Raw genomic sequence first — 24,273 nt, 5'->3', positions numbered from 1 at the left:
TGACGTTTGGCAGCACTAATTTAATTACCAAAATTTCATAGACACAAACACCATCAATTCTAGGGCAGGTACAGTCTCTAGTTTCTACTAAGAGCCAACAAACCAAATCTTCCTAATTTTTCATTAACTAAAATTTTTACAAAACACTATTTTTCTTTAAAAAATTTCCACTGTCTAGTTGATTAATTCTGGAATCTTAAGAGTGAAAAATTAATTCTATTGTGACAAAAATCGTGACTTCATTGAGTGAATAAGTTTTGGCTCTGTTTTAGCCTGTTTAGCCAGACTCAAGGAGGACCTGTCTGGTCAATTCAATCCTATTTTAGACAACAAAACACTTTCAAATAATCTTGAAAACAACCCAGAGCTTGTTATCCCTCAGAAATTGCTCTCTGTTTCTTCAACTGGCATGCCTTAGTGTTTGCACCTGATCCCTGCATGGAACTTTCTTTCTTATACTTTGCCACTTGAAAAATATCAATCATCTTTCCAATATGGCCTAATCTGTGACATGGTCCCATTTCCCATTTTAATCCAAAGAGTGTGTTGTTCTCTATTCTGTATTTTCATAACACTTAATACCTATTCCTCTGTATTAATGCAAATAATGACAATAGGTAGCATGTAGCACCTGTTATGAGCCTGTTCCTGTCCTAAACCTTTTGATTTATGTTAACTTATTGAATCTCACAATCAATGAGAATAGACACAATTAATGGCTGTATCATACAAAGGAGGAAACTAAAACACAGAGACGTTAAGTAACTTGCCCAGGGCCACACAGCAACTACTTGGTAAAATTGGGATCTGAACCCCGGTAGACTAGTTCAAGAATCTTTGCTTTGAACTGCTTCCTAATTCCCAATAGAAAGTTTTATATTATGTTTTATATTATATGCCTGTGTGTCTGCCTTTCCTTCTAGATAATGAGTTTATCAAGAGCTTTGTTTATTTCTTCATCTCTGGCATCTAGCCCAGGGCCTGGAAGATAATAGAAACTTTAAATTTTGATTAAGGGAATTAATGATAAAAAATGAACCCAACCACTCTGTCATAACAGCAGATAAAAACACCCACCCCGTCATTTCAAAGGAACAATTACTAAGACAAAAGAAAAGAGACTATGCCTATTTATGCTCAGGAATGGAGCATGGAGGCATTATTTCTACATCATGACTTTCTGATGGCCTTGTCCGAGGGTTCCAAAGTCATGTCTCTCTTTTTTTTTTTTCAATTTTATTTATTTATTTTTTATATAGAAGATTCTTATTAGTTACCTATTTTATAAATATTAGTGTGTATGTGTCAATCCCAATCTCCCAATTCATCCCACCACCACCCCCACAACCCACGCCCTGCTTTCCCCACTTGGTGTTGATACGTTTGTTCTCTATATCTGTGTCTCTGTTTCTGCCTTGCAAACCAGTTCATCCATACCATTTTTCTAGATTCTACATATATGCGTTAATATACAATATTTGTTTTTCTCTTTCTGACTTGCTTCACTCTGTATGACAGTCTCTAGGCCCATCAGCATCTCTACAAATGACCCAATTTCGTTCCATTTTATAGCTGAGTAATATTCCATTGTATATATGTACCACTTCTTCTTTATCCATTCGTCTGTCGATGGGCACTTAGATTGAGTCCATGACCTGGCTATTGTAAATAGTGCTGCAATGAATATTGGGGTGCATGTGTCTTTTTGAATTATGGTTTTCTCAGGGTATATGCCCAGTAGTAGGATTGCTGGGTCATATGGTAGTTCTATTTTTAGTTTTTTAAGGAAACTCCATACTGTTCTCCAGAGTGGCTGTATCAATTTACATTCCCACCAACAGTGCAAGAGGGTTCCCTTTTCTTCACACCCTCTCCAGCATCTATTGTTTGTAGATTTTCTGATGATGCCCATTCTAACCAGTGTGAGGTGATACCTCATTGTAGTTTTGATTTGCATTTCTCTAATAATTAGGGATGTTGAGCAGCTTTTCAAGTGCCTCTCGGCCATCTGTATGTCTTCATTGGAGAAATGTCTATTAAGGCCTTCTGCCCATTTTTGGATTGGGTTGTTTGTTTCTTTAATATTGAGCTGCATGAGCTGTTTATATATTTTGGAAACTAATTCTTTGTCTATTGATTCATTTGCAAATATTTTCTCCCATTCTGAGGGTTGTCTTTTCATCTTGCTTATAGTTTCCTTTGCTGTGCAAAAGCTTTTAAGTTTCATTAGGTCCCATTTGTTTGTTTGTATTTCCATTTCTCTAGGAGGTGGGTCAAAAAAGATCTTGCTGTGATTTATGTCAAAGAGTGTCCTTTCTATGTTTTCCTCTAAGAGTTTTATAGTGTCCAGTCTTACATTTATGTCTTTAATCCATTTTGAGTTTATTTTTGTGTATGGTGTTAGGAAGTGTTTTAATTTCATTCTTTTATAGGTAGCTGTCTAGTTTTCCCAGCACCACTTATTGAAGAGGCTGTCTTTTCTGCATTGTATATCCCTGCCTCCTTTGTCATAGATTAGTTGACCATATGTGGGTTTATCTCTGGGCTTTCTATCCTGTTCCATTGATCTATATTTCTGTTTTTGTGCCAGTACCATACTGTCTTGATTATTGTAGCTTTGTAGTATAGTCTGAAGTCAGGGAGCCTGATTCCTCCAGCTCCGTTTTTCCTTCTCAAGATTGCTTTGGCTATTCAGGGTCTTTTGTGTTTCCATACAAATTGTGAAATATTTTGTTCTAGTTCTCTGAAAAATGCCATTGATAGCTTGATAGGGATTGCACTGAATCTGTAGATTGCTTTGGGTAGTACAGTCATTTTCAAAATGTTGATTCTTCCAATCCAAGCACATGGTATATCTCTCCATCTGTTTGTATCATCTTTAATTTCTTTCATCAGTGTCTTATAGATTTCTGCATACAGGTCTCTTGTCTCCTTGCTAAGTTTATTCTGAGGTATTTTATTCTTTTTGTTGCAATGGTAAATGGGAGTGTTTCCTTAATCTCTGTTTCAGATTTTTCATCAGTAGTGTGTAGGAATGCAAGAGATTTCTGTGCATTAATTTTGTATCTTGCTACTTTACCTAATTCATTGATTAGCTCTAGTAGTTTTCTGGTAGCATCTTTAGGATTCTCTATGTGTAGTATCATGTCATCTGCAAACAGTGACAGTTTGTTTTACTTCTTCTTTTCCTATTTGAATTCCTTTTATTTCTTTTTCTTCTCTGATTGCTGTGGCTAAAACTTCCAAAGCTATGTTGAATAATAGTAGCGAGAGTGGGCAACCTTGTCTTGTTCCTGATCTTAGTGGAAATGGTTTCAGTTTTTCACCACTGAGAATGATGTTGGCTGTGGGTTTGTCATATATATAGCCTTTATTATGTTGAGGTAAGTTCCCTCTATGCCTACTTTTTGGAGGGTTTTTATCATAAATCGGTGTTGAATTTTGTCAAAAGCTTTTTCTGTATCTTTTGAGATTATCATATGGTTTTTATCTTTCAAGTTGTTAATATGGTGTATCACATTGATTGATTTCCGTATATTGAAGAATCCTTGCATTCCTGGGATAAATCCCACTTGATCTTGGTGTATGATCCTTTTAATGTGCTGTTGGATTCTGTTCGCTAGTGTTTTGTTGAGGGTTTTTGCATCTATGCTCATCAGTGATATTGGCCTGTAGTTTTCTTTTTTTGTGACATCTTTGTCTGGTTTTGGTATCAGGGTGATGGTGGCCTCGTAGAATGAGTTGGGGAGTGTTCCTCCCTCTGCTGTATTTTGGAAGAGTTTGAGAAGGATAGGTGTTAGCTCTTTCTCTAAATGTTTGATAGAATTCACCTGTGAAGCCATCTGGTCCTAGGCTTTTGTTTTTTGGAAGATTTTTAATCATAGTCTCAATTTCAGTGCTTGTGATTGGTCTGTTTATATTTTCTATTTCTTCCTGGTTCAGTCCTGGAATGTTGTGCTTTTCTAAGAATTTGTCCATTTCTTCCAGGTTGTCCATTTTATTGGCATAGAGCTGCTTGTAGTAATCTCTCATAATCGTTTGTATTTCTGCAGTGTCAGTTGTCACTTCACCTTTTTCACTTCTAATTCTATTGATTTGAGTCTTCTCCCTTTTTTTTCTTGATGAGTCTGGCTAATGGTTTATCAATTTTCTTTATCTTCTCAAAGAACCAGCTTTTAGTTTCATTGATCTTTGCTATCCTTTCCTTCATTTCTTTTTCATTTATTTCTGATCTGATCTTTATGATTTCTTTCCTTCTGCTAACTTTGGGGGTTTTTTTTATTCTTCTTTCTCTGATTGCTTTAGGTTTGAGGTTAGGTTGTTTATTTGAGATTTTCCTTGTTTCTTGAGGTAGGATTGTATTGCTAAAAATACCTAGAAACAAATGACAATGAAAACACGGAGACCAAAACCTATGGGATGAAGGAAAAAATCGTATGTTTTTTTTTCTTCAGTTTGTTAATATGGTGTATCACATTGATTGATTTACATATATTGAAGAATCCTTGCATCCCTGGAATAAATCCCACTTGATCATGGTGTATGATCCTTTTAATGTGCTGTTGGATTCTGTTTGCTAGTAGTTTGTTGAGGATTTTTACATCTATATTCATCAGTGATATTGTTCTGTAATTTTCTTTTTTTTGTAGTATCGTTGTCTGATTTTGGTATCAGGGTGATGGTGGCCTTGTAGAATGAGTTTGGGAGTGTTCCTTTCTCTGCAATTTATTGGAAAAGGTTGACAAGGATGGGTGTTAGCTCTTCTCTAAATGTTTGATAGAATTCACCTGTGAAGCTATCTGGTGCTGGACTTTTGTTTATTGGAAGATTTTTAATCACAGTTTCAATTTCATTACTTGTAATTGGTCTGTTCGTATTTTCTATTTCTTCCTGGTTCAGTTGTAGAAGGTAATACCTTTCTAAGAATTTGTCCATTTCTTCCAGGTTGTCCATTTTATTGGCATGGAGTTGCTTATAGTAGTCTCTTATGGTGCTTTGTATTTCTGCAGTGTCTGTTGTAGCTTCTTGGTTTTCATTGCTAATTTTATTGAGTCCTCTGCTCATTTTTCTTGATGAGTCTGGCTAAAGATTTGTCAATTTTGTTGATCTTATCAAAAACCAGCTTTCAGTTTTATTGATCTTTGCTATCATTTCCTTAATTTCTATTTCATTTATTTCTTCTCTGATCTTTATGACTTCTTTCCTTCTATTAACTTTTTGTTTTGTTTGTCCTTCTTTCTCTACTTCCTTCAGATGTAAGTTTAGATTGTTTATTTTAATTTTTCTTGTTTCTTGAGGTAGGATTGTATTGCTACAAAATTCCCTCTTAGGACTGCTTTTGCTGCATCCCACAGGTTTTGGATCATTGTGTTTTTGTTGTCTTTTGTCTGAGGTATTTTTTGATTTCCTCTTTGATTTTTTCAGTGAACTCTTGGTTATTTAGGAACATATTGTTTAACCTCCACGTGTTTGTGTTTTTTACTTTTTTTTCCCTGTAATTTATTTCTAATCACATAGCGTTGTGGTCGGAAAAGATGATTGATATGATTTCAATTTTCCTAAATTTACCAAGGTTTGATTTGTGACCCAAGATGTGATCTATCCTGGAGAATGTTCCATGTGCACTTGCGAAGAAAGTGTAATCTGCTGTTTTCGGATGGAATGTCCTATAAATATCAGTTAAATATATCTGGTCTATTGTGTCATTTAAAGCTTCTCTTTCCTTACTAATTTTCTGTCTGGATGATCTGTCCATTGGTGTAAGTGAGATGTTAGAGTCCTCCACTATTATTGTGTTACTGTCGATTTCCTCTTTTACAGCTGTTAGCAGTTGTCTTAGGTATTGAGGTGCTCCTATGTTGGGTACATATATATTTATAATTGTTATATCTTCTTCTTGGATTGATCCCTTGAGCATTATGTAGTGTCCTTTCTTGTCCCTTGTAACATTCTTTATTTTAAAGTCTATTTCATTTGATATGAGTATTCCTTCGCCAGCTTTCTCGTGATTTCCATTTGCATGGAATATCTTTTTCCACCCCCTCATTTTCAGTCTGTATGTGTCCCTAGGTCTGAAGTGGGTCTCTTGTAGACTGCATATATACAGGTCTTGTTTTTGTATCCATTCAGCCAGTCTGAGTCTTTTGGTTGGAGCATTTAATCCATTTACATTCAAGGTGATTATCAATATATATGTTCCTATTACCATTTTCTTAATTGTTTTGGGTTTGTTTTTGTAGGTCCTTATCCTCTCTTGTGTTTCTCACTTAGAGAAGCATTTGTTGTAAAGCTGGTTTGGTGGTGCTGAATTCTCTTAGCTTTTGCTTGTCTGTAAAGCTTTTGATTTCTCCATCGAATCTGAATGAGATCCTTGCCGAGTAGAGTAATTTTGGTTGTAGGTTCTTCCCTTTCATCACTTTAAATATATCATTCCACTCCATTCTGGCTTGTAGAGTTTCTGCTGAGAAATCAGCTGTTAACCTTATGGGAGTTTCCTTGTATGTTATTTGTCATTTTTCCCTTGTTGCTTCTAATAATTTTTTTTTGTCTTTAATTTTTTTCAATTTGATTACTGTGTGTCTCAGGGTGTTTCTCCTTGTGTTTATCCTGCATGGGACTCTCTGTACTTCCTTGACTGGGGAGACTATTTCATTTCCCATTAGAGAAGTTTTCAACTATAATCTCTTCAAATATTTTCTCGGGTCCTTTCTCATTCTCTTCTCCTTCTGGGACCCCTATAATGTGAATGTTGGTGCATTTAATGTTGTCCCAGAGGTCTCTTAGGCTGTCTTCATTTCTTTTCACTCTTTTTCTTTATTCTGTTCCACAGCAGTGAATTCCACCATTCTGTCTGCCAGGTCACTTATCCATTCTTCTGTCTCAGTTATTCTGCTATTGATTCCTTCTAGTGTATTTTTCATTTCAGTTATTGTATTGTTCACCTCTGTTTGTTTGTTCTTTAATTCTTCTAGTTGTTTGTTCTTTAATTCTTCTAGGTCTTTGTTAAACATTTCTTGCATCTTCTCGATCTTTGCCTCCATTCTTTTTCTGAGGTCCTGGATCATCTTCACTATCATTATTTTGAATTTTCTTTCTGGAAGGTTGCCTATCTCCACTTCATTTAGTTGTTTTTCTAGGGTTTTATCTTGTTCCTTCATCTGGTACATAGTCCTCTGCCTTTTCATTTTGTCTATCTTTCTGTGAATGTGGTTTTCATTTCACAGTCTGCAGGATTGTAGTTCTTCTTGCTTCTGCTGTCTGTCCTCTGGTGGATGAGGCTATCTAAGAGGCTCTGCAAGCTTCCTGATGGGAGGGACTGGTGGTGGGTAGAGCTCGGAGTTGCTCTGTTGGGCAGAGCTCAGTAAAACTTCAATCTGCTTGTCTGCTGATGGGTGGAGCTGAGCTCCCTCCCTGTTGGTTGTTTGCCCTGAGGCGACCTTGCACTGGAGCCTACAGGCTCTTTGGTGGGGCTAATGGTGCACTTCAGGAGGGCTCACGCCAAGGAGTACTTCCCAGAATTTCTGCTGCCAGTGTCCTTGTCCGCACAGTGAGACACAGCCACCCCCCGCCTCCACAGGAGACCCTCCAACACTAGCAGGTAGGTCTTGTTCAGTCTCCTATGGGGTCACTCTTCCTTCCCCTGGGTCCTGATGCACACACTACTTTGTGTGTGCCCTCCAAGAGTGGAGTCTCTGTTCCCCCAGTCCTGTGCAAGTCCTGCAAGGAAATCCCGCTAGCCTTCAAAGTCTGATTCCCTGGGAATTCGTCCTCCCATTGCCAGACCCCCAGGTTGGGAAGCTTGACATGGGGCTTGGAACCTTCACTCCAGTGGGTGGACTTCTGTGGTATAATTATTTTCCAGTTTGTGAGTCACCCACCCAGCGGTTATGGGATTTGATTTTACTGTGATTGCGCCCCTCCTACCGTCTCATTGTGGCTTCTCCTTTGTCTTTGGATGTGGGGTATCTTTTTGGTGAGTTCCATTTTCTTCCTGTCGATGATTGTTCAGCAGTTAGTTGTGATTCTGGTTCTCTTGCAAGAGGGAGTGAGAGCACGTCCTTCTACTCTGCCATCTTGAACCAATCTCATGACTCTTTTTTCACCTTCCCTCTTTTCCTCCCTCTGTCAGTTTCCCTCCATTCCACCTTCCTCTTTCCCTCCTCTGTTTCTCCCTCTCCATTGGTTTGCTCAAATTATATCTTGAAAAATCAAATAAAGGGAACCAATATTTTCTGAGTGTCTACTGTGGGGCCAACACTGTGGTAACCATATGAGTGTCCTGTGGCTACTGTAACAACTTACCACATGCTTAGCAATGTAAAACAGCACCATGGATTATCTTACAGTTTTGAAGGTCAGAAGTCTCACTGAGCAAAATCAAGGTGTCAGCAGGGCTGTATTCCTTCTTGAGGTTCCAGGGGAAAATCCTTTTTTTGGTGCCTTTTCCAGCTTCTTGCGTTCTCTTGCATTCCTTGTCTGGTGGCCCCTTTCTCCGCCTTCAAGGCCAGCAATGGCAGGTTGAGTCCTTCTCACATGACATCACTATGACCTGGCTTTCATTGTCACATCTCTTTCTCTAAGTCTTCAGTGCTTTCTTCCATTTGCAAGGATCCTTGTGATTACATGGGGTCCATCTAATCTAAGATAATCACTCTATTTTAAGGTCAGGTGATTTTCAACCTTAATTCCCCTTTTCATATAGTGTGACATATTCCCAAGTCCCAGGGATTAGACTGAGGGCATCTGTTGGGGACCATATTCTGTCTAACATATAGCCTTTCTTTTTACATTATCTCATTAAAGTCCCCCAGCAACTGTATGCATAGGTGGTGTTATGCTCATTTAAAGAAAACACAGAGGCTGTTCAAGTTTAAGTAATTTGCCCAAAGTCAGAGAAATGGCCACATAGCCAGAATTCAGGCTCAGATTTGTTTTGGCTTCTTGTCCCATGCTTTTCCAGTTATATGCATCTTCCCTTTTAATAATTTGAGGAAAAGATACTGAGTATCATTCAATTAGAAATAAGGTCTAGAATGTTGGTCTCAAACTGTGTATGAAGGCAACAACAGGACCCTTTATCTCCCCAAGAATTACAAAATCATTTCTAAGTGTCGTACATTAATGGCCAAGAAGGTGGCAGGTGTTCTGTGTCCAGAGGCTGTAAAACACCAGGAATATTTCAAGGAGGTCAGACTCAGGGAGCGTGGACGACATGAACTGACACTTACAGTGAACATATCAATATGTGCGCCTGCAGGTGTGTGTGTGTGTACGTGTGTGTTTTTTTGAAGTGCTTCTGTTCTCTGTGCTTTCCCTGTAGGCGGTGTGCCTTTATAAACCCTTCCAGGACTCGGGGTTTTTGGTCCCTGGCAGGATAAAGAATCAATCAGCTACATTGCTGTAACATTTTTATATCCTGCAAATCAGAGATGAGTAGCCTTTCTTCTCCACCAGTCTAAGCCCCTCCAAACTGATTCCACTGGACTGACTTTGACAAGAGTAAACCGGAGGTGTTTTGTGGCAAGGATAAAGTAACTGTCCATCTACCCTAACAGCAAAAAGCGAGTGAGTCAGTGAAAGGAAAACAACAAGGGGCCAGGAGACACTAGCGAGTTCATTTGGAAAATACCATTTTGAAGCTGACTTAAGAGGGGATGAGATCTGAGCTTGTTCACAGCCTGCTGAGATAATTATTTGTGGCAGTAACTTTCTCTGTTTTTATTTATGGCTGCTTCAAATACAGTTGTGTTAAGCTTTTCTTCAGTTCTTCTATTTCTCTCTGGCCTCTAGAACAGTCTGTGATGCCATCGTATAGAAAACCCTCTGCCCTTATGCCTTCCAGGTTTAGCCAAGTGTAACAAACAACCCCAGATCTCAGGGACCGTAGGCTGCACATGGAGTTTCCTTGCTGGGCATCTCTCCCAGGTGCTTGTCCTCTAAGCAGTGACTGATTTCTTGGATCGTTCTGTTGGATGACTCCACCACCTTGGAAGTCCTTCTATTCTATTTTCCTCGATGCGTAAAAGAGGGCACTTCAGGGACCAGGACTAGTGGTGAAAATCCTTCCACCCTCCTTTTGTTGCCAGTGCTTAGTCACATGACCAAAAATACTGCAATAGAGCCAGGAGCACATAGCTGTGGGTACTATTATGAGAAGTAACTAGATACTCATAACAAGGAGAGTTCTTTGCTTGAAAAGCTTATTTCCAAAGTCTAAAGCAGGGGTTGCAAACTCATATGCCTAGAGGGCCAGACAAGGGTGTAACTAAGTTGAGTGACGGGGAGCAGTAACACAGGGAGTCATGCAGGCAAGGATAGCTCAGAGAGGTGTGCGCAATAGAACATGATAATCTTACTTTTATGACAGACTTCTCTGGCTGAACCAACCACATCTGCTGGCCCGATCCATCCCTTATGCTGCCAGTTGGCAACCTGCAGTCTGGGGCAGAAAAAAAATCATTTTTCTGGAAGCAAACTCCAAAGTTGGCTATGCTCTTGAATCAGCACCTGTGAGGATAAACATAAACTCCTTCTTTTTAAAAGAGAAGGCTCTGAACAGCAGCTCGGAAATGGAAGCTAAAAAGAGAAGCAGGTATGAAGAGTGTGTTGTCAGAATTTGCCATCCGTACGTAAGCTTAGGGCAGGGGCTCATACACAGAGGACAGAGCCCTGATTTGTCATTTTATTCTTTTTTTTCTTTAATATTTATTTATTTATTTGGCTGCGCTGGGTCCTAGTTGCGGCACGCAGGATCTTTGTTGCGGCACACGGGGTCTTTGTTGCGGCATGTGGGGTCTTTATTGCAGCATGCGAGATCCTCAGCTGTGGCATGCAGGATCCAGTTCCCTGACCAGGGATCAAACCCGGGCCCCCTGAACTGGGAGTGTGGAATCTCAACCACTGGACCACCAGGGAAGTCCCTGAGCTGTCATTTTAAAGGATGCTCAGTGTCCTGCAAAAGCAGCACAAGTCAGTCCACAGTAGGCCCTGATGTGCTCACTGTGCAGCTGACCCCAAGGTGCAAATTCTCTCCTTATCTTTTACCTGATTCAGATCCCTACTGTTTCCCTCTGATATTTCTGAGCATAGTCTATCCATTGAACAATTTTATAGGAGCAACAAAAGCAATATTTTGATGATATTTGTCAATGTCTACCCTGGGAATATTAGTGAATCCTGTATATTGATTTAAACATAATACATAGAAATAATAATAATAATAGTAAAACTAATAATAACAAACATTTATTGAGCAATTATTATGTGTCCGGTACCGTGCAAGGCTCTTTACAATAGTTAACTCACTTAATCCTCATGACAACATATAAGACTCTATCTGAGGAAACTGAGATACAGAGGGTTACAGCTAGTAAATGGCAGCTGGTAAACTGGGATTCATACAGAACCATTGTGGCTCTGTCCTGTGCTTATAGTCTGTCTGAACGTGAATCTGCCTTCATAAGCAGGCTGATTGTAATTTTCATGTAATAGAAATCCTTTGGTGATCATAAAACTTGATCATTGCTGAGCTTTCAAAGGTGTATTGGTTGCCGATTGTTTATGAAGTGCAAACTAATGCATAAATGAACAAAAGAACCATATAGGAAGACCATTACTGCCATGGCGTTAAAGATGCATTTGGAATGTTGCTCATAGCATATATTCTGGAAATGTTAAAGAGAGTTTGGGGAAAAGCATATCCAGGTATTATATTTATAGGAGTGACATGTGATGATATTGGAGAAGGGGCTGTCTGATTCTGGAGTCATGTCTGAGTGCTCATCTTAGAACAGTGAGGGATGCATCTGCATATCCCACCACCAAACCCAGTGCTATTGAATTTGAAGCCATGGTAAGCTCATAGCTGAATACTATTTGAAATCTGCTACAAAAATCAAGGGGTAACAGCAGTAACTCGAATGTTCTACCACTAGTGCTCAGCCAGACATTCAGCTTTTGGGGAGCCCTAAATTAGCCTGGATTGTTTGGGGTTTTTTTTGCGGTACGCGGGCCTCTCACTGTTGTGGCCTCTCCCGTTACGGAGCACAGGCTCCAGACGCGCAGGCTCAGCGGCCATGGCTCACAGGCCTAGCTGCTCACGGCACGTGGGATCTTTCCGGACCGAGGCACGAACCTGTGTCCCCTGCATCAGCAGGCGGACTCTCAACCACTGCACCACCAGGGAAGCCCCTGGATTCTTTTTTAAACGCAGTTTTGTCGTTTCCGAGATCTGCATGAAATCCAGAGAGGCATAAATTCATGTGAAAGCAAAGTGTGTATTGGTTAAAGAGACCACTCTATATTCCTCTCCATTTATCCAGCTAATTCTAACCCATCTTTGAGATCAAAGCAGAAATGCCCCTTCAGTGGGTTTGCTTTCCTTGATTTCTCTAGATGAAGTTCGACTCCCAACTCCCAGCTTTTACATGCTCCTGAAGAGAGCCGTGATTTCCTTTCAAGTTAAATTTTAATTTTAGTTAATCAATTAATTAAATTATGATTTGTTAATGCCTCTCACCTTTTATAGTCCATAATAACAGTTAACACTCTTGACTGCTTATCCTGTGCAGCACTATTCTAATTGCTTTATATGTATCATTCCATTGAACCCACATGGCCACTCTCAATGCACAGCTTGTTTTCCATATTTCGCTACATGAGAAAACTGAGACCAGAGTGGCTGGGGGAAAAAATGCCAAATCGCACAGTCAGTAAAGGGCAGAGCCAAGAAAGAACGAAGTCAAACAACTCTGGAATTCATGCTTTTAATGACTGTGTTATAGGGCTTCTCCATAAGCTCCAGGACAACACCTAGCAAAGTGCTCACTGAATCCCAGGAGTTTAATAAATGTTTGGGAATAAGTGAATGAATGGACACAGGGAGGACAGAGTGAATGAATTATTTGACTAGTTCTTACCTTGCTAAGTCACACTTGCCCAGGAGAGTGCCGTGTGTTCATATTACAAAGCCTTTAACCTGAATTTTGCCTAGTGGATGAAGTGACCCAAGAATTTGCACAAAAAAAAAAAAAAAAAAAAAAAAACCTTGAGCCTCTGGGAGTTCTCCCACCACTCTCACCCTCCCTGAGCATCTGCAGTTGGAAACGGTTTATTTTTCCTTTATGATTCTAGAGGAATCCTAAGTAGAACTTGCCAAGAGGCCAGGACAGAGACTAAGCCACAGAGAGATAAGCACCAGGAATTCCACTCATCTGTACTCTCAGTCAATCTTGGATTCTTAGCTCAGGATCCCTGGAGAAATGTCGCCTGCCTTAGTTCCTCGGGAATGTCTGGTTTACTGGTCTGGGATTTGAGGGAAGATTTAGCTGATTATAAGGTTAACGTATAATTGTAGGCATAAGGTGCCTGGAGGCAACCCTTGACCACTTGATGTTTAACTGAATTAACATTGGCCAGTTATAGATTTTCTGCTTGCATAATTGCCAGCAAATGATTCTGAGTCCTGAATCTGCATTTTCTGTGTGCACCACTTGGGATGTCAGCGTTATGATTGCCTTAGACGTGATCTACCCAGAGCCTGCTCTCAAGGCAAGGGAAAGCTTTACACACAGAAGTGCTCAGGTATGCGACTATAGCATCCTTCCCCTCTTTGATTTTAGAAGGATGATGTCGGTCAGGGTGATGACTCTCCTATTTCAGTTCCTCTGATGTTTCTCAGGCCGGCCACATGGTGAACCTTGGGAGATTGATTCTTGCTCTTGTTCCTTGGGTTCAGTGCATTTCAGAGAGCTGGTATTTAGAGAGAAGCCCTGGTTCCACAGCTTCCAACCTTTTGTACACTCCTTTGAGATCACCGGTGGGGATGATAATGAGTTTTCTTCAACAGCCTGTGTGCAGTGGTTAACAGTTTGCATTCTGGTATGGCTGAGTCACTTTGCTGTGCACCTGAAACTATCACAATATTAATCAGCTGGACTCAAATACAAAAGAAAAAGTTTAAAAAAAAAAAAGGGTTTGCATTCTGGTATCAAAGTTTAGTTTCCCAATAAGCAGACACTGAGTCAAAGATTTGAGTGCAAATAGTTTTATTTGGAGGGTGATGTCAGAAAAATACCAACAAGGGATGAGTAAATGAGCCAAAGAAGAGAAGGCAGCTAATGGACGGTGAGTTATCAAGCCAGATACCACCGTGGACAACTGTTGCTTAAGTCCAAGTGGGAGACAGAACACTTGCCTCTGCGCTATCTCACCTGAGGGCTGGGGTATTCACACAGCAGTTTTCATCAGTTATGGTGATGGTCTTGGGGGTGTGAATTTCCAAACACTGCCTGCTGGCGCTGTACTCAGATAAAGCAGCCTCCCACAGGTTTCAGAGAAATTCCCAGGCAAAAAAATACAAATTCCCGCCTGAAGGGTGTAGGCGGAGCTCTGTCAAAATCAGAGAACACTTAAACCTGGATTCAGATTCTGGCTCCACCCATCCTAACTGTGTGATTCGGGGCAAGATTGTTAGCCTCTCTAGAATGTCAGGCCCCTTGTCAGTAAAATGTGTCTTATAACATGCTAAGTACATCACAGCGCTGTTGTGGAGATTGAAGGAGATAATGCATACAACAAACTTAGGACAGTGCTTGCCATATAGCGAAGGCTGAAAAATATTAGCAATCATTGTATTGTAAGTATTATGGAGCTTCTTCTCTGTGCCAGTATATGTGGTAGGTGCTCGGTATAAAAGATGGGGAAAAAGAGGTAATCTCTAACTTCACACTGCTTATAGTCTTTGCCTACTAAGCCTATGACTATTTCTTACCTTACTTCATTACCCCTTGTCCAAGAGTGTTTTAACATAACTTTTATGTTCCAAAACATATAACCTAAATTTTTAACTTCTGGATGAAGTGCCCCAAGGATTTGCAAAGACAAGCTGAGCCTTCAGAAGCAATTGTAAAATTTAAATTTCCTAGTAGCCAAACATACTAAAGTCAAAAGAAAGGGGTAAATTTATTTTAATAGTGGATCTATTTAGTCCAGTCTGTAAAATAGCATTTCAACATGTAATCCTATAAAAATTATTAATTATATATTTTACTTTATTTTTCTTTTCAGTATTTAGTCTTCAAAATCCAACATGTATTTTTCTACTGACAGTTTCAGCCTAGCTACATTTCAAGTGCTCAGTAGTCACCTGTGGCTCATGACCACCGTATTGGACTGTGAAGGTCTACAGGGCCCTGGATTCTTTTTTTTTTTTTTTTTTTTGCGGTACATGGGCCTCTCACCGCCGCGGCCTCTCCCGCCGCGGAGCACGGGCTCCGGACACGCAGGCCCAGCGGCCACGGCCCGCGGGCCCAGCCACTCCACGGCACGCGGGATCCTCCCGGACCAGGGCCCGAACCCGCGCCCCCCGCATCGGAAGGCGAACTCCCAACAACTGCGCCACCAGGGAAGCCCGGGCCCTGGATTCTTGTTAGAAGTAACTTCCAATGGAATAGTTCCGTTTTCCTCCTCTTTGTCGATGACAGTGTTCCTTTGCATCTATGAAAGTGAAGTTGGTTTTAGCTCAGGCATCATATGAAATTGACAGTTTCTGTAATGAAATTTCATACGTGGAAACCATGGTGAGATTCTTAGCAGGTGTAAAAATCTGAGGAAGTTATTTCTTTAACTACAACTTAATGGAAACTGCAGCAGCTGTTCCTATTTGCGTGTTTTCCAAATCTCATTGCCAAAACGAAAGGTTGGCAGCCACAGGAGAGGTATCAACCTACCTCTTAATTTGGGAAATGAAATTAAAACCTCAGCTCGTTTCTAAAAGTCACAGATTTGGTAAAAGTTAGTAGGGCAAACGTATAAGCCGCTGTTAAAATATTGATGGCTTCGTTTTTCTCAGGTGCTGCTGCTAACATCTGCAGAAGATTTGGACTGCACTCCTGGATTTCAGCAGAAATTGTTCCATATCAATCAGCCAGCTGAATTCATTGAGGACCAGGCGATTCTAAACTGTAAGCAATGTCACTTGACGATGCTTTTGGCCTATTCACTGATGTCTAAGAATGTGACTCAGGATACGGTATTCCCTAAACTAAGTATTTTCTGATCATTTTTCTTATGTCACTGCTTGACCCAGGGTGGAAGGTCTTGAATTAGGGCTTTGTCAGCTTAGAGGTGAATAGAGTGGTGTGTGTCTCTTTTTAGTATTTTGTCACCGATAAGCATTTCCTGACTGCTCCCAGAAAAGGGGACCACCAAGCCTCCAGTGTATGAAATCCGTTTCCTCTGGGCAGATCCTGAGAACAGACCATTGCCTTCCTATGGATTGCTGCTCTACCTCATACATAGCATTGGATCAAAATAGTGGTGAGAGCAGGATGTTAGCTTCTGGGAATTTTTACGCATAGGAATTTAAACTCTTATTCTTAATGCTAATAAGACAGTTTTCTGAAAGATTTGAAACCTCTACTGGCTATTCGAAACTCAAATCCCCCCAAATCCAATTAATTTCCTCAAAATATGCTCTGCTCAGATCTGTGGTTATAATCTCTTCCTATTTTTAATGCCAGTGTTATATTGTTTTATCTTTATGAGGGCAAGGAGTGCATTGCTAAATGCATAACAAGCTTAGTTTTAGCACAATGAATTTAAAATTGATGGTAGACAAATAAGCTTTTAATTGAGGGCTTTTGAGAACCATTCTTTAACATTTGGGAATGAAGGATATAAAAACAATGGTTTAATTTAGTCAGATGCTCTATGGTCCCTTTAGGGAAGATAACTGTACCTTTGCCGTTATGGTCCCAGGTTTGCCTTTCAGGGTAACCACATTCCTTCACTCCTGTGCTATGTGGCTGGCATGTTTAAAGAAAAGGGGGAAAAGAAGACTCAGCCTGTTCGATTGGATTGTTCTGTGAGGCTGAAGCACATTTTAAGAGTTGAAAGGAACACAATAATGAAGATACAATGTTGAGCATCAAGGGAGCCCTCCAAGGTGAAGCCCATGCACATCTTGATGCAATTACGCCTATGAAATCATTTCCGTAATTAGAGTCTATAATGACAAGGTGCAGGACTGGCACAATAAGCGAATTCCAGTATGTGATTTCATGTTAATTTGATCCCTGAGTGTGACTCCTGGGTCAGGCCATCACGAACTCTCATTTGTCTTTTGATTCTTCTATTTATTAGAATCACTATATTTTAAACGGAACTTGGTTTAAGATACCATTTTTCTGGCTCTCATCTCCTCTCGTCTGCATCATCTCCTCTCTTCTCTTCTCCTTCTCTCTTTTTTTCTCTTTTTCTCCAAGCAATTCCCAAATGGCATCTATATTAACATGTGTGGAAATGTGAAGCCACCCTGAGTATGGAAATTATTAATAGAGTTGGTATGCAAAGCAGGCCCATAAATGTGATTGCTTCTGTAATCTTCACGACACCAAACAGCTTTTACTTCACCTCTGAGAAGCTGGAAACAATCATACTTTGGGGGACCTTTTTCATTTAAACTAGACCATCCTGTACATTCCAATATCACGGTTTTGTGTGTGTCTGTGTAGTTTTTTTTTTTAATCCCCTAAGGAATTTAGTGGGTTATGGTTGTTGATTCTGTGTAAGCTAGTAAATGCTAAATGGAACTAGGTTGGTTATCAATGATAGCACATTCAGGAAAAGTCAGTGATATAGGGATTGAGGATATTTAAAAATTTATATGTGAATTTGTATGTGAATTGTTGGATCAGCAAAATCTGATTAGCCCCCTTCTCAGTGAAACTGTGGGTCCATGTATATTACTAGGGAAAAAAATACAAAGAGCAGATTTGGTTTGATACTTTTCAGTTCATCTCAAAGCAGTGAACATAGGTTGTCATGAGTATAACCCTGAGAATAAGGTTAATTGTGCCTAAATGAAGAAGAAAGTTTTCACAGACTTGAGAATGTCTATTGAATACTGTTTGGGAAATCTGGATTTCCAGAAGCAGTAGCAATGTATTTTGCTCTATTCCACATGGAAGAGGAAATAAAAAGCACAAAAATTTGAACGGACTTTTCCCCCTAACCAACTAACATTTTAGGTCTCCCTCCCTCCCTCCCTCCCCTCTCATTCTCAGTTTCTTTCATGCATTTCTTTATGGTCCAACACAAGACCTTTCTATCTCTGAAAAATGTGATTAGCCAAGAAACCAATGAGTGGTGTGACCTCTCAGAATGAAGGCCATATTGTCACAAGGCTAACATCTGGATGAAAACTGGAAAGAATCAAGCAGAACCAGAATGTTTAAAAATACTTAGATATTTGAGGCCACTACCAAGATCCAGAAAATGGTTAGGGATAGTTCAGTGATGTGTAACTATAAGCTGATGATCTAGGTAATAACAGAGGCTAAAAGAAACCAGGTTAGTAACATTACCTTGGACTCCTCCTATGGCATTACCCTTTCCATTTTTCCTTTATCTTTGCAATATTTAAGTGATTTGGCTTCCAATCATTGTGATTTTTTGTCTTGCAGAAAGTGTAAAGTACAGCATAATCAATCAATTTATGTCTACACTTTTCACCATTTTATAAACTTGTCTGAAAATGTTGTCTCTGCCCTACAGACATAGTATATCTGCTCATACCCCAGACTTATATTCAACCAATTCTGTGTTAGCTTTTAGCACACGTTACAGGGAATGTTTATTCTATCCATGGCTTCCTGCTCTTTTTGTTCAGACGGTAATATTTCCTTTTATCCTTTTTCATCTTTCCCCTCAATTCTCAATGACTTATCTTTTTCTGCTTTAACCGTTACTAATGGTCACCTCCACTCCTTTTATTTCCCTAATATTTTATTCACTGTTAACTCTGATACATCTTTCCCTCAGTTGTTCTAAAGCCTTTTATTTTCTTCACATCCAAATAACTCTTTATTCTACTCTCCTTTCCACTAACTAGACTTGCTTTCGTCTTTAAAGGGCCGTTTTCAACAAGCTTCTAGGATCAAAACATGGCATCCCACTATTTCTTCTAATGTGACCAGGGGAGCTTTATCATTGTAGCTTTCACAGCATGATGCAAAACCCCCAACTCAAGATAACTTGGACAAAAGTTTCCTGGCTTCATCTCAGTCTTACAAGGTGAGCTGGGAGGATGTGTTTATTGTCATTTTCAATGAGAAGTACAAGAAGAAAGGGGAAGACAGTTTAGAAGGCAGAAACTCAGAAAGGAGATATCCACTCAAGGCCTTTGGACTCCAGGAGGAATTTGTGAGGGGTTTGTTGCAGGAGGTCCCTAGAGGTTTCCAACACCCCGAATTCTCTTAAATTGGTTGATGGGGTTGCTTCTCCTGCAACGTGAAAATCATGCAATTCTGGTAGCCACTATCTTGATACCACAATATTTGGATAGTGACCCTGTTTACAGCCTCCCAGCTGACCCAGGCTCCAGAAGAATATCTGGCCTGGAAAACTGACCAGCCACCCATCTGATATGGAAAAAGACCAAGTGATAAGCCCCTGACTATCTTGTGTCCTGAAAAATTATAGAACAGAATATTCTGCCCTGCCATATCAGCTCAGACAGACCTTCCTGGCATTATGGAGGGATCTGTGATCATCTTGTTCACTAAGGCAAACCATACTCATGATCCTCCAGCCTCTATAGGGAGAGATGTCTCCAACTTCCAGTGTCCAGAAAGGACATCTTATTGGCCACCAGCCACTACCAGGTCAGTGCTTTTCACCCCCCTTGTTCATCCTTCATGGGTCACTCCTCTTGGACTATACACACACAAACACAGATACACAGAGAGAAATCACCGCACCTGAGTTCACCTAAAATACAACCTATGTAATTACACTTTTAATAAAGAAGCCTCATTAGTCAAAATAGGCTTGTTATGAAACAACCCCAGTGACCTAACACTATAAGAGTTGATTTCTCATTCAGGTCACGTGGATGCAGGTTGCCTACTTTCCTGGGTAGCTCTCCTTCAAGTTGCTGCCCTCCATGCAGGAACTCGAGGACCCAAGCTACTTCCAACTTGGTCCTGCCATCTTGGGCCTTTGAGTCACTCTTAAGTCACCGAGCTGGAGAATAGGGGGGTGAGAAAAAGGGTGGGGAAGGCACCACAGGTGTTTAACCACTTGAGCTCAAAAGGGACATGTATCATTTCTGCTTACACTCTTAGCCAGACCTAGTCACATAGCCAAGCTAACTGCAAATGAAGCTGAGCAATGTAGAGGAACATGAGTATTGGTGTAAGTTCACCATCTCTACACAGATCCTAACAAAGCAAAGTGACCCCAGTCAAAAAGAGACTCCCAAAAGAGACAGAACTGGACCACAAAGGAGGCAACTGTCTCTGAGTAACTTGGGCCTACATGGGGATAAGGACGAAGTTGGTCATTCAAGCAGGACAGCAAGGTCATGTACCTGTGACTACATCCTTATTTTCTTGTCAGGGGATGCTTCCCACTGAGCAGAATCAGCTTCTTCCCTGCCCCCTCTTGCAACACCCAGGGAGGGACCTTTTGATAATTCTACTAAGGATGGGCTCTAGTTGTACCCTCCCGATGATTATAGTATTGAGGTTAAGGTCATATAGTTTAAAACTCACATTGACTAGAGTTCAAACATATGACAGAGGCACATGTTAGCTACGTGACCAAGAGTGAGTTACCTGAATTCTGTAAGTTTGAATTACCTCATCTCTCTAAGAAGGATAATTACAGTCTTTACTTCTAGAGTTGATGCAATAATTGATGGAAAAATGCTTAGAACATAGTTATGAATAAATGGAAGCTGTTATTATTATGACTATCATTATTGGTATTATTATTGCCATTGTTGTTGTTATTATTACTATTATTCAGAGGTCTTAGATAGGTTTGATATCCTTATAATGGCCACCTAAACCTGACTTTTTAGAAGACAAATCATGGACATTAAAATCTGAAGAGATTAAAAAAAAATCTGAATCAGTGATTCTAGGATTTGAACTTCTTGGGCCAGTAGAATTTTTTAAAAATCTTGGATTGATAAGAGTGTACTTTTAAACACTTTTCTAAGTCTGAATATGAAAAAAGAAAAAAAAAGCAAGCTAATAAATGAGATACAGTGAGAATACTTCCATTTACTGTGGCCAGACTTTTCTTTTAAAAGGTCATTAATATCAAAAAACAAACGAAACAGGAGTAAGGACCAACTACAAAAGAGAAGGCAGTCTTTTAATTGGAGTAAATTTTGCTTTGTAAAAAATGCACCAAGTGATTTTGTTTACCTCATTTTGGTGGGAAATCACTGATTTAAGTCATTAGGTTGATGTTACTTAATCTCTTGACTTTTCTGATATTCTTCTAAAGTTTCAGTATGTTCATTTCCCTGGAGAGGAAGGATAACTCAAGAGATTTCCTCATGAAGGGCTGTATGCATATACTGACAGAAAGAAAGAGAATTTCTAGAAAATGTAACAAGTGTGCACACATTAGAGGCAGATGTTGGGAATTTTTAAAGGCACCCCTAGTGCTGACGAATGTGGCATCTGTGGCCTTCATAGCCGCTATTTACTGTGTGCTCTCTAAGTGTGGAGAGTCCCCTTGAACCTCATAATAGGCCTTAGGGGGAAAATACCCTCATGTGCCCATTTTACAGGTGAGGATACTAAGGCTGGGCTAGGTGAGACACTTCATCCATGGTTGTATTGCTTATAATTGGTGGCATCAAAATTTGAATCTGGGATTCCAGTGCTCTGGCTCTTATCCAGAGTTCTCTGGTCTTGTGTCTTGTAGCTGTTGTTGATGTTGGTGGTGACCTATCATGGAAATTTGCCACTTAATTTTCCCATCTACTTTCGTCAACCTGGGTGAAATAGAGAATTTCTACCGCATTGTGTTTTTTCTGTTCATAGACAAGTTCATTCTTCCTCTATAATACAGAAAAATATAGAAAAAGTACCTCTTTTTCCTGTTTTGGATGGATCCAGTGCCAGATTGTACATGACCCTGCATTCCTTGCTTTCTGCCCTCCCCCATGAGTTCCTTTCACCAAGACACTTCTTGGTCATGCCACCTTGCTACCAACCTTGGTTAGTAGCCAAGTCATCCATGGAGTCCATGGTGTTGCATAAATCATATTTGTACTTAACATACATGAGTCATGGCTTTTGAGGGTGTTTTTAATTGACTATAAATCAAACAGGGAACTTGAAAAATGAAGGCAATTAATGAAAAAACAATGTGAGAGGTGTTTTGCAGCCTAACGCAGGAAATACATTGCTAGTGAATTAAATGTCAAAACAAAGGCCCTTTTGACCCTGCTGAAAATATTTCATTTGGGTGGTAATAAATGGATGAACTTTCCAACCTGGCAGGTGGAGAAATTCCTGTTTCCTGAGTTCAAGCTGACTCGGGATATTGTCTGTATATATTCTCTATCCTTGAGAACTTCCTAAGTTCTTTTGCTTTTGTTTTCAGTTTTAGTGATTTAAGAAATGAAAAACAAAGATAATTTCCTTTCCATTTTCTCATTGTCCTCTGTACTACTAACTTGTATTAACTCTCAGGTTGGGAGATTGATTAACTGATTAGTGAAATTATTTAGCGTGACCTGTACTACAGTCTACATAGATCTGAATAGGTTGGAGTTTCAAGTGGTATATTTGGTTTAAACTGTTGTGATATGCCAAGGAAAATCACTCTGGTGTCACTTAATTCACTCCACCATTATGAAGGTGATTATACTTTGGATCAGAATGTGGACTCCTATTTACATTGGTTTTTCCTATATTTAAACAGAGTCCTTTAGAAATGTAATATTTTTACAGGTTTGCCTCCCACCCCGCCACCAACATATCTGTAACAGTTGAGTAAGCAATTAATATTAACTAGGGTACTCATAAATGCATTATATTAACTACCTCATTTCATAAAGGTCAAGTGATATAATAAAATAACTGCAGGATAAAAAGAACACATATACGCATTAGGGAGGGATATGGTAAAACTCTTAGAGATCCTTCCTTAGGATCCTTAGGACTTGGGTCCTAAGTTGTACTTTGAAGATTGGGAAACATAAGAGGTAACAGGGTGAGAGGGCCTTAGGAGAAGAGGAATGTAGATGCGGTGGAGCTCTCTTGGCATAAGTTTTCTTATCAGTGGAGTGAAAGAAATCAATAGACCAGAGGAGTCACACTGTCAGCTCTTGGACTAAATTTGTCCCACAGATATGTCCTGTTTGGCTGCTCAGTGTGCGAGTCTGAAGTGTTTAATGAAAGAAGTTCGCTGTCAACATTGAGAATTTCACTTTTACAAATTCATAACTTCTGGCAGTACTGGACCTCTAGAGTATAGATCCTAGAGGCAGGCTGCCTGAGTCTAAATCCAAGGTTAGCCCAGTATCAGCTAAGTAACTTGGGCAAGTTGTGTTGTGGTGTTTAACCTCCCTGTGCCTCAGTTTCCTCATTTGGAAAAAGAGCAACCTCAGTATTCTGAGGTTATTCTGAGGATTAAATGTTCATCTGTGTAAAGGGCTCTGAAAAGTGTCTAGTCTATCGTAAGCACTAAAATATTAGCTGCTGGAAGTAGTGTAGCAATAACAGTAGCTGAGGCCTTCCCTGTGGTTCTCCCATCTCTACTGTCTTCCTGTCATCTGATCAACTTCCTCCTTTATTCTGCCTGTCCCTTATAGGCATCGACATTCACCTCCATGAAGTCACCCTTGCTCCTGAGACAGGTATGTGGGTCGAATGATTCACCACAAAAGACCAAACACACAAGTTGTTTTTATCATACCACTGCTGTTATTGAGAGTGGTTGTTATTGGTGGGAAAGGCAGCAGAGGATGGTGCTAAGATATTGAAGGGCATGGGACGGCTGGCACTGACTGAGACTTTGAAATCTACCTTTAGTGCTTTGAATTGTCAATATGGGGAATATATGAAAAGGGGAGCCATGCGATCAGACAGTGTGGCTGGCTTTCTGGAAGTTCAGAATAGGACACGGATACGAGAGAAGAGCTGGGAAGGCTCAGGCTGGCACGGAGCCTTTTCAGAAGTTCTGAGATGGGGATGGTTGGAAGACATATCAAAGGAGAGATGGGCAGGGGAGAAGGCAGCATGATTAAGAAGCACCGGAATGTGAAATAAGGGTAAGAGCAGAGCCCCAGAGAACTCCAAGGGTCTAGACTGGGGAAGACATCTAGAAGACAAGTTTTCTAAAAGAGATGCAGCATCCCTGGAGTTTATCCCAGCTCAAACACTGACTTGTGTGACCCTTTTCCTCTCTGGACCTCTGTTTCCCCATTTGTGTAATGAGGGTATATTAGGGCTCTTTTGGTTG

At 40.1% G+C, this 24,273-nt stretch overlaps 1 protein-coding gene across 1 annotated transcript in view; it reads left to right on the top strand.

Annotated features, from left to right (window-relative positions):
* CDH13 (cadherin 13) overlaps window positions 1-24,273 on the top strand; it is a 1,033,476-nt gene that overhangs the window by 208,106 nt on the left and 801,097 nt on the right. Inside the window, exon 2 of the mRNA XM_081215776.1 lies at window positions 15,851-15,962. Within this exon, the coding sequence (XP_081071902.1) occupies window positions 15,851-15,962 (112 nt within the window). The remainder of the gene's footprint in view (window positions 1-15,850; window positions 15,963-24,273) is intronic.

This window comes from Mesoplodon bidens (genome assembly GCF_964165515.1).
Source record: "Mesoplodon bidens genome assembly, chromosome: 18".
Lineage (NCBI taxonomy): Eukaryota > Metazoa > Chordata > Mammalia > Artiodactyla > Ziphiidae > Mesoplodon > Mesoplodon bidens.
The sequence above is the reverse complement of the archived record's forward strand: the minus strand, read 5'-3'. Positions and strand labels throughout refer to the sequence as shown.